The sequence below is a fragment of the Eschrichtius robustus genome, chromosome 12 (assembly GCF_028021215.1).
Source record: "Eschrichtius robustus isolate mEscRob2 chromosome 12, mEscRob2.pri, whole genome shotgun sequence".
NCBI classification, from domain to species: Eukaryota; Metazoa; Chordata; class Mammalia; order Artiodactyla; family Eschrichtiidae; genus Eschrichtius; species Eschrichtius robustus.
The window spans coordinates 35,286,466-35,297,461 of record NC_090835.1 but is presented as its reverse complement, the minus strand read 5'-3'; the positions used below and the strand labels follow the sequence as shown (position 1 = coordinate 35,297,461).

General features: G+C 46.0%; 1 protein-coding gene across 1 annotated transcript in view; it reads right to left on the bottom strand.

Annotated features, from left to right (window-relative positions):
• Positions 1-2,301: 2,301 nt before the first annotated feature.
• The window catches only part of CHDH (choline dehydrogenase), a 61,607-nt gene continuing 52,912 nt past the window's right edge, over positions 2,302-10,996 (bottom strand). The window contains exons 6-8 of the mRNA XM_068558786.1: positions 4,188-4,330; positions 3,614-3,716; positions 2,302-2,855 (exon numbers count right to left, since the gene is read on the bottom strand). Coding sequence (XP_068414887.1) covers positions 2,437-2,855; positions 3,614-3,716; positions 4,188-4,330 — 665 coding nt within the window. The 3' untranslated portion in view covers positions 2,302-2,436. The remainder of the gene's footprint in view (positions 2,856-3,613; positions 3,717-4,187; positions 4,331-10,996) is intronic.

Genomic DNA, 10,996 nt, shown 5'->3' with positions numbered 1-10,996 from the left:
GCCACATTTGCAGCTTTCTGTTTGTTAGGCTTTTGCAACCATTTTTGGAAGTGTGCGTTTTTCCTTTTGTGGAGTACTGCAGGCTTTTTGCTAAGGGACTTAAACGACGTCTTCCTGGTTCTTGCAGAGGCTGAGCGCCGGCCAGTCTCCACGCCCCTCGGGCTGCCAGCCTGTGGCTCATCCTCCCCAGTTCCAGTTCGCGCTTTCCTCCCCTCTCTGGCTTCCTGGGCCAACAGCCCTCTCTTTCTGAGGTCGGAGCCTCCTTCGTGGTGGCGGACCCTTCAGAGCCTTCAGGTCAGGACACGGGCCACTGCTCCACTCTGCCCAGGTGGCCACAGCACTCAGCTGTCGGGGCTCGAGGGACGAACCGCCTCAGATCAGAATATTCTGTCCTGGGTCTGAACTCCAATAGCAGTTTTCTGTTGGGTCCTGGATATACGACACTCATGCTCTTCTCCTTTGAAACGTGTGTGTGTGTGTGTGTGTGTGTGTGTGTGTGTGGCAGTGTCACGTGATCGCATGGGACGAGGCCCCGTAGCCAGGGTGGGAGGGGGGCCTGGGTGCCATCCACCGTACAGGTTCCCCTTACGCACTTCGCTTTGCCCATCGACACACGCACACCAGCGCGTCAGCCACTGTCTCAGAGGCCGAGGGCACCACGGTACGCAGAGGTGACCGAACTGAATGGCCCTGTCACCTGCCATACCGGCGCCAGAGGAGGTCAGCGCAGTCACACTCAGGCCTGGGACCCCCCGCACACCTGATGTGTCACTTCGTGGCCCTCAGAGCAGGGGGCTGGCGCCCGCACTCCTACTGTTCCTTCGCCCCCGCAGGCAGCTCCAAGACCCAGAGGAGGCCTGTGGGCAGGTGGGGACCTCTCTAGGAGAAAGACATCTCTTGGCAGATGTAGAATTTTCTTTCTTGACCCTCCATTGGAACCGAAAATAAAGCAAGATACAGGTAAGATTAAACAAGATTTGCTTAAAGATTTTTAAAGGAAGGATGGTGTGATGGCTTTCTTCTTTCCACCCTTCTGGAAATCTTTCTCAGAAACGTTAAGTTGCGGCTGTCGGGCCTCCAAGGCACCTCAATCCACTGTGATCCAGGGTGAAGCCAGGAATGTTCCATTTTCCTCCCCTCCTGATTCTGGGTCCAGCATGACAGGTTTCCATATAGCACTTCCATTCTTTCTCACCGTAGACAGTGGCTTTTGGATATCGTCAGAAAAATCAATCCAAAATGCATTCAAGTTTTCATTACCTTGTAAAGACAGTCTGGATAATGACAGTCTCAGTTCAAAGATAAAAGTTACGGGATTGCATTATTGAATTATAAGAAGTTTAAAGATCAGAGAGCTGTCTTAAATGTTACTTTGTATCTGTTCCCCCCCACCCCCCAAACTCAAATCTTTGCCAATTTATTCTTCTTTCACTCAATTGTGTTTTTTTACAGGATGAGGATCATAGTTTTACTTGACTGCTTTTCCCGTCAGTCTGGCTCCCGCCTGGTCTGTTGCTGTGGACGTCTGAAGAATGAGAATTAGCCAGCCGTGGCCACTGCTGAGCCATCCATCTCCCCAGGCTGAGAGGGAGGCTTTGCATGGAGCGGGCCAGGGATGCAGGTCTGCTCTGGGTTTCTAGGTTTCCTGGCAACAGGAAAATCTTTAAAAATGCTAAACCCTGAAACCCATGGTAGTGAAAAGGCCCTGCAGACTCCTGAGTCCTGGAAAAAGTCCCAGGACTCCTCTCATCGGGCTGATGGTGTTAATAAGAACCAGAGCATCAGAGAGGTGGGCTGCAAGCCCCTCAGAGGGACCCAACTGAGCACCAGATCCTGCCTCACTCTGGGAGTGAAATCAGGAAGCGGCAGAGAAAGGAGAAGCCTGTTTCTTCCAGCAGGCAGCTTTCCCTCTGGACACTGGAGGCTTGTGCACACATCCCAGCTGAGCTCCACGCTCCCTAACTCCTGTGGGACTCTCGGCCTCCGCTGCAGCTTTCAGCCTGAGGGGGAGGGTGCCCCGGCCTCGGTGCAAGCACCCTGCTCTTGGACGGGCTTGCCTCCAGAGGGAGCCTGGGAGAGAACCACTTTCCTCAAGTCCTATCAGGACCCGGGAACACAGCAGGACTCTGGGTTGGAGAGCGCCGCGGAACACCAGACAAGGACCTGGCCAGAGTTACCCATTCTCTACCGGCCTCCCGTCCCCTTTGCTGTCCTACCAGGAGGCAGGGAGGAGGGGCCCCAGCCAGAATGCCGGCCTTCCCCACAGGGCCCCCAGGGACATGCTGGGAAGAAAGAACCCGATTCACTGACCAATACTGGTTTCATTTCTTAAGAAATTATCCAATTCTTGGCCATCAAATTGTAACATTCTAGAGAGATCCAGGAAAGCACATTTGGCGCAAGGGCTGTGCTGAGCCTTCTTACTCAGGGACAGCCTCAGCGCTGGGTGGCCAGGGTCCTGGGCTTGTAGACAGGGACAGCCTCGTCCCAGAGAGCTGGCCGCCCCTTGATGATGTCGGCTGCCTTCTCTGCGATCATGATGGTGGGGGCGTTTAGGTTGCCGCTGACCACACTGGGCATGATGGAGGCGTCGACCACCCTGAGGTTTTCCACCCCGAGGACCCTGGTCTGCGGGTCCACCACTGCCATGGGGTCGGAGGGCTGGCCCATCTTGCAGGTGCACGATGGGTGGTAGGCGCTGTCTGCCTTTGCCCGCACAAAGGCATCTATCTCCTTATCCGACTGGACGTGGCTTCCTGGCTGAAGCTCCTTCCCCCGGAACGGTGCCAGAGCTTTCTGTGCAAAAATTTCTCTGGTCAGCCTCACACACCGACGGAAGTCATTGATGTCAGTTTCTGTCAAGGAGAAGAAACAGGTTAGATGCCTCCTCTTACCGTGCTGGCCTCGCTGGAAGATTCTCCACTGGGAGAGGCTCAAGAAGCTGCCCAAGGGGACACAGTTGAGGGACATAGAGGTCCGAGCCACCAGGTTGCTTTGTCACCTACCCATCAGCAGTTGCAGTGCAACCAAGCAGAGTCCCACGAAGCCCAAACAGACAGCATCCTAGACGGACACAGCTTGCCCCAGAGGCCCTACGTTTAAATCAGGGATCTGAACTTTCTTACCTATAAAATAGAGATAAGACTACACGTCCTGCCTCTGCCACAGCGTGAGTATTATTGGGCAAAACCTGCCCAGTGGGGACCGTGCGGTTTTGCTGTGCATAAAGAGGCAGGCCCAGGAGTGTAATTTGCTTTTAGAAGATACTCACAGGAACAGTAAGAAAAATGTTCTGTGAGCTATCTATACACAGCCAGATCTCCTTGCGTCTCTTGGTAGATTGTTCTGGAAGCTGCAAATCCTGCCTACTGTGTAAAATGGTGTGTCAGGGTTAGTTCAAGTGACCGAGGGCACTACATAGCAACACGTGCACGTTTACAGCCCAGGATAATGGGGTGGAGGGAGAACAGAATGTGACTTGTGTCTCAAAAATGGGGTCCAGGGGTGAGATTCAGGGACAAATATGAACCCCATAAAGGCATTCATTCATTCAATCAATCCATCAATGACCCAACAAGCCCAGGTCTGGGAGAGACAACGGTGGCTGAATTACCTGTTGACAAGTAGTTGGGCTGGATCACAGGGTGGTCATGGGGGTTGGCACTTCTCAGTTTGAGCCAGCCCACGCTCGTGCCCCGCATGGTCCCCACATGCACCTGGAAGAGCCCAGAGAGGCGGTGACCCCTGTTAACCCCCCAGCTTAGTCATTTAGAGAGGCCCCGGGTTTCCTGTGCTCCGTGGGACTCAACACCCAGAGTCAGTTAAGAGCAGATACATTTTAAAATCTACCTGCATCTTACCAACCCACCCCCAACACACACAAAAGGCATCAAACCACCTCAATCACTCTCTCCTGCTCCCTGGCTTTATACCTGATGGCTCAGATGTTCAGGGGCTGGCAGAGCCGGCTTCATTGTCCATTTCTAGTACTCAGGACCCGGCGCCTCTGCCCCGAGCTGGGTGCGGGTGTGGCCTTGCTGTGCGCCGTGCAGTCTGCTTCACTCTACCTCTGGCTCCCCACCCCCCTTCCCTCCCCTCAGACACCCTGAGCAGCTGGACAGCAGGGCATCGCCATCTGGGCCGCCCACCCTGGAGGCGCTGCTGCAGTGGGGAGACAACCTGCTCACCTGGTAAGCCTCCTGCTGTGGGGGGACCCGCCCATGGTCGATCACCTGGGAAGGGAGGAAGTGGAACTGGATGTCCGGGTGGGGGACCCCAGGCTGGCTCCGGATGAACCCACCTGTTTCCAGATGGGACGTGGCTCCATCCCCTGAGGATGAGAAGACGATGAGGCAGAAGAGCAAGTCCAGGCGTGGCAGGTGGGCCAGCCTCCTCTCTCCTGGGCACTTCCTCCTCCTCTTCCTGGCCTGTATTCTAGTGCCTGGACCCAAGTCCTCGACTCTGTCCTCCTTCCCCCAGGTGGGCTCACCCAACACCATGGCTTTCGATATCAGCTCCGTGCCAAGGGGCTTCAGCTTTGCCCCTTCCCCTGACTCCACCACTGCCAACTGGACTGTGGGACCTGATGTCCTATGGGCATCCCAAACCTACTGCAGCCCACCCTTCACACACAGGCCGTGATCAAGGTCAAGGCCCTCTTCCATCCAACCTCCCACTGTTGCAGGAAGGGGAACCCCTTCCAGGGCCCGAGAGTGGGCTCTTCTCTAACACTCGGAAATGAATTGTCCGAGGAGCCACACGTGCTGACAAAGCAAAAGACTTTATTGGGAAGGGGCGCCCTGGGCAGAGAGCAGGAGGGTAAGGGAACCCAGGAGAACTGCTCTGCCACGTGGCTCACAGTCTCAGGTTTTATGGTGATGGGGTTAATTTCCAGGTTGTCTCTGGCCAAGCATCTTGCTTGGCCCATCGTCTGACTCAGGGTTCTTCCTGGTGGCACGTGCCATCTCTCAGCCAAGATGGATCCCAGTGCAAAGGATTCTGGGAGGCTGGTCGTCTCTGCCCTCTTTTGGCCCCTCCCAAATCCTCCCGGTTAGTTTTCACCAGCAGCACCATGTTCTTTTTCAGGACCTCCTGTTGTGAGGCACCTCAGGCAAGAGGCTATCATCGTGCCTGGCCAAGGCGGGTGGTTTTGGTTAAGGGTTCCCTAACAACTAGAGAGCCCACTCTCGGGCCCTGGAAGGGGTCTCCCTTCCTGCAACAGCTGGCGACTCTGGTGGAATCTCTTCTTCACTACGACTGACATCCTGACTGCTCAGGCACCAGCTCACCTACCGACGGACCAGACCCAGAGGCCACCACTGGGACCCTCTTGTCCCTGATCTCCACCTGACACAGATGACTGGCCAGAGTGCCCCGCCCAGGTAAGGAACAAGAGATGTTGCTGACCTCTTTGCCCTTCCCTCTCCCCTTCCTCTTCTCAACCCTTCCTATCCTACCCTCCTTTCTTCTGGATGCCGGAGTCTGGTTGAAGGGCCTCAGTTATCTGAGCGCCAGAGCCTGATCACCTCCGGTGGGCAGAGAACTTGAATTATCTGGTCTCTGGTTCCTGGTAGGGCCAAGTTCCTGTCCTCCCTTCCTGGAAGCCCAGAGAAAAGCCCCGTAACGCCTGGGCGTCTGCAGGTGGCAGGAGATGTCCGTAAGGCCACCCCTTTTGTCCCCCCTCCTTCCCCTCTTCTTTCAACCTGCCCTCCTTTCCTCCCTTTGAAATCTCTGAAGACCTGAGATATTTCCATTTACTCTGTTGGTCAGTACTCGGATCTGAAGTTCTCTGTCTCTGTAGGAGGTTTTCTGAGAGACTGCAATCTTGCATTTAAGGGAGTGTCTGATCAGGACAGCCGTGCGTGTGTGTGTTTTGTCCTCTGTGTTCTGTGTTGCGATTTGTGATGGCCATTCTGCCTCATGAAATGGGAAATTCTGGTTCTGTTCCACTGCAGAGCCCTCTTGGGAGAATTCCGTCTGACTGGAAAGATTTTAGCTATGAGCCTATGACTACGCAAAAGATGATATTCTATTATAACACTGTGTGGCCAGAATATTCTTTAGACTCCAGAGAAAACTGGTTTAGGTGAAACTCTTGAAAATTCCAAAACTGGTTCTTTTTGCATATACAGTTAGAAAAGGCAAGCTTGATAAAACGTCTTCTCAGAATTCTGACCCTGAGGGAACAACTCCCCCGGGAGAACTTGCTTTTCTCGCCCTGCGCCTTGAGACCAGGGCTCTCAGGATCACTTATCTTATCTAGATCATCTATAATTCCTGAGATTGAGGGGAAAAAAAAAATGTGGAAGGAAAGCTTTCTAAATTTTACTTATTCCAACCATTATTTATAAACTAGTGAGTTTTATAATACCTGATTCATAACTAAGTTTAGAAAATGAAGCTTTGAGATCTCTGGTTGTGTTTGTCTATATATCTGTGTGCGTTATATATATGTCCTTACCTTTGGATGTTATTACCAAAACTAATTTTTTAATGAACTCTCTATTTAATTGGCTTAAGGGAAATTTAGCACTTATATAAATTTTCAAAAATACAGAAGGTAACTGGCCAGAATTAATTTCAGGTTCATGTAAACTGGGAAATATTCAGTATTAAATCAATATCTGGTATTAAACTTAGTTTAAGTTTGTTAACTTAAATAGACATGTCTTTGTCATCAACATTAAGTATAATGCCTTTATTGAACCTAGGTTTAATAGAAGTCAAATAAGATCTTATTATATCTGTGTGAAATTTGTCAGCAAGGAAAATAACTTGGTATGATGAAATTTTTTAAGTGAATTAAATACAAGTGAGATCAGAGCTTTTGGGTGAACTTTTTAGGAATAATTATATTTTAGGAATGTCTACTTGAGAATAATCTCTCCAGATACTTGGAAATATACTTGAAATTTAGAGTTGTTCTAAATTAAGTGATGGAAGTTTATTGAATAGCTAGGTGATTCCCAAATAAAACAAGATACTGAGACATCAATTACTAAACAGAGAAACTAAAGGTATTTAGGACTATTAATGAATATGCCACCCTGGAATATTCACCATTGGTGCCACCCTGAGATGTTCTGTATAAGAAATCAAATGTTTTTAGAAATTATAACTAGTGTTTATGTTTACCAATCTACAGAATGCTAATGTAAAAGTTCATAATTGCTGGGACTTCCCTGGTGGTGCAGTGGTTAGGATGCTGCGTTCCTAATGCAGTGGGCCCGGGTTTGATCCCTGATCAGGGAACTAGATCCCACATGCAAGCCACCACTAAGAGTTCACATGCCACAACTAAGGAGCCTGCCTGCTGCAACTAAGACCCAGTGCAACCAAAAAAAAAAAAAAAGCTCATAATTGCTTACCTCAGTTTTCACTAGAAATTAAGGTTTTTAAGAGTTGAGGGCTCTAATTTTTAAACATGTAATTAAAGCTAATAGAAATAATAAAGGAAGCATTTCAGTGTACAGCAGGAAAGGAGGATGTGTGTTTGCAGTGAAGAAGGTATGAGAATGGAATTGCATTTTATTAAAGGAAAAGAAAGTGAGTCTGTCTTAGAGCTGGTTGTTTCTCAATGGAGAAGAGAATGGGGGGCAGACTGATATGGATACACAAAGTGATGGAGGGTTTGTGGATGGTCAGGATTGGCTAGGTGTAGAGTACAGTTAATTAAGTGAATTTTGTTGTTAAAAGCAGGCTGGTACAAGACTGGATCTGGTTTTCTCTCTTTAGTAAGAGGACAAAGTTTCCTTGGAATGCTGCTTTTGATAACAGATTGTGTGAGTTTCCATGCCTTTAACTGATCTGTATTTGCTTTTGAGATCTCTTGTAACTTTGGTTAAGGAATAAGCATTATCTCACAATGACCTATGATCTTATTTGACCAAGTGTTTTGAGACCTTTTGACAAACTTCCCAAATACCAAATTTTAATTAAAGTTCTTTTGACCTCCAGCTAACTTTGGGACACTTTAGAGGGTCTCTGAGGCATTTCAGAGAGAAATATTTAACTAGTAGTATTTGGTATGTTAAATTACATGGAGAGCATTATCACACTAGTGATAAACCTACTTAGAATATACTGTATGGATAAATATTATTAATATACACATTCTAGAAATTATATAAAGTTTCTGAAATTTGGATATGTCCTGGTATTGTTATAATATTAGTTATCTTAAAATGTTGTATGTGACAGAAACTTGGTTCAGCTTCTTTGTCAAAAACATTGTAATCAGATCTTTAACCTTGCCTTTTTAAGACTTTTTGTCATTCACAGACAGTTAAACTGATGCTTTGCAAAACCGCTTCATCTTCAAGAAGATTCACAGAAAGGGCTTTAGACAAGTACAGGTTTCTGATAACTTTTAAATCATACTACTAAACTAGGTAAGACTTTCTTTTTTGAGTAGCTATTTTATTTATGTCTTTGTTAGTTTATTTATTTATCCGTTTATTTAATTTTTGGCTGCACCGCGAGGCATGTGGGATCTTAGTTCCCCGACCAGGGATGGAACCCTTGGCGTCTTAACCACTGGACCACCGGGGAAGTCCCAAGTAAGATATTTTTTTTTTAACAGTCTAATGGAAACTGTTAACAAAAAGGATTAGTTACATAGGATTGAGTAAACTGACGAACGTGGTTATAATTTTTATGGTTTCTGTCTGAAACATTACTAGCTTTTAATCTGTGTTTTCCAGATATAAAGAAACCCCCTCAAACTAATTATGACTTATAGCAATTTGGTAAATTGTACCTTTGTAAGCAGAATTGAAACACTTCTCTTTTCTTTCTACCTGATCCCTCCAGAGATTGGAAACTCTTAGGCTCCCAGCAGCTTTATAAGGTAAATTAGTAAAGCCACCTCCTAACAGGTGCAGGAATCTCAAGTTATTTTGCGGACCTCAAAAAGGGAGGGATTCACCTAAATCTATAAGGCAAAATCTGTGACAGGCCCTTGGCGTGGCTTTCCTGGCCTTGGGAGGCCTTTTATCAAACTTAATTTGCAGACAAATTAATCTTGATTTGGCTATATCTGATAAAAATGAGGGTAATTTTAGGGAGAAAGAGACGTTTCAGTGGATATCAAATTCTAATTCTGTTTATCGAGGTCTGTATTCACTAAGACTCACTTCTCAGATAGTTCCTTGCTGTTATGTTATATTGTTGCAAAGTTTAATTGAATTATTAAAAGGACACTCCTCTAAATTTGTTTCTGAAGCTTAACTCAGTAATCTATCTTTGGATGAAGATCAGCTGCTCCAGGATCTGCAACCAGAAGGTTAACACCAGGCTATCTATGGTCATTTAAATTTAAAGGCTCCCTTATGTTGGGGAAATTAAACCATACTAGGGATAACCAGCCTAGTAACACTAGGAAATTAGGCTGGGTGCCTTATGGACAATGCCAATATATAATGTCCCTTCAAGATAAGAACTGGTACACAACAGACTAAGTCAGATGAACTGGGATATACTGGGCTGCACCTAATGGAAGTTCTTGACTTAAATTTTTACATATGACCTTACTAATACTGCTAGCTATATTATTTTTTATATTGCCTGTTTTACGAAATTGTTTCTTTCATTACCAAATGTGTGACTGAGCCTCTGGTAAAATGATGATATGTAGTTACATATGAGATCAATGATTGTTATAGTGTAACTCTAGATATGGGAAGAAGCATATCAATCAGCATCATCCCTCCTAGATTTAATCTAACTAGAAAGTATTTTACCAAAAACTACCTCCCTCATTCAAATAAAATTTTCTACACTAGTATCAGACCAAAAAGGCCTAATCAAACTATATTTTCTCTCATTCCTCTTTACCCTCACCCTAAGCATAGTTCTATTTAATTACCATGAGTAACCGCTATAGTAACTACAACACCAATAGGCAATGACCAACCAGTGACAGTCACTAATCAAGCACCATAACTGTACAACGCCACAATTCCTACAGCCTCTTCACTAAAAAGTCCAGAATCACCTGTATTATAATCCACTCAGTCCTGTAGCCTGTTAAACTTGAAATACAATCTCCACCTCCTCATCTTTTAAAACATAAAATACCATTGAAAATTATATTATCAACCCTGAAAGAAATATACCTCAAACAGTCTTCTTAGAAACTCAAACCTCAGGATACTGCTCAGTAGCTACAGCTGTTGTATAACCAAACACTACCAAATCCCCCCTACATAAATCAAAAACACTATTAAACCCAAAAATGCGCCACCAAAATTCCACACAGTCCCACAACCAACACCCACAATCAACCCAAGTCCACCATAAATAGGCAAAGGTTTTGAAGAAAACCCCACCAAACTAATTACAAAAATAGTACTTAAAATAAATACAGTGTATGTTATCATTATTCTTACATGGCCAATGACGTGAAAAATCATCATTGTTATTCACCTATAAGAACACTAATGACCAACATCACACCCATTAATAAAAATTATTAACAGTGCATTTATTGATCTTCCAGCCCCATCAAACATTTCATCATGATGAGATCTCGGTTCCATTTGTTTAGTATTACGAATCTTAACAGGCTTATTCCTAGCAATACATCAGACATAATAACCGCTTTCTCATCGGTAACACATATCTGCCGAGATGTAAACTATGGGTGAGTTATCCGATGCCTACAAGCAAATGGAGCGTCCATATTTTTTATTTGCCTATTTATTCACATAGGATGAGGCTTCTATTATGGATCCTATACTTTTTTAGAAACATGAAACGTTGGAATCATCTTATTATTTACAGTCATAGCCACAGTATTTACAGGCTACGTCTTACCTTGAGAACAACTATTCTGAGGGGCAACAGTTATTACTAATCTCCTCTCAGCAATTCCATATATCGGCACAAGCCTTGTCAAATGAATCTGAGGTGGCTTTTCAGTAGATAAAGCAACTCTTACACGCTTCTTTGCTTTCCATTTTATTCTCCCATTCATTATTGCAGCACTAACAGCTGT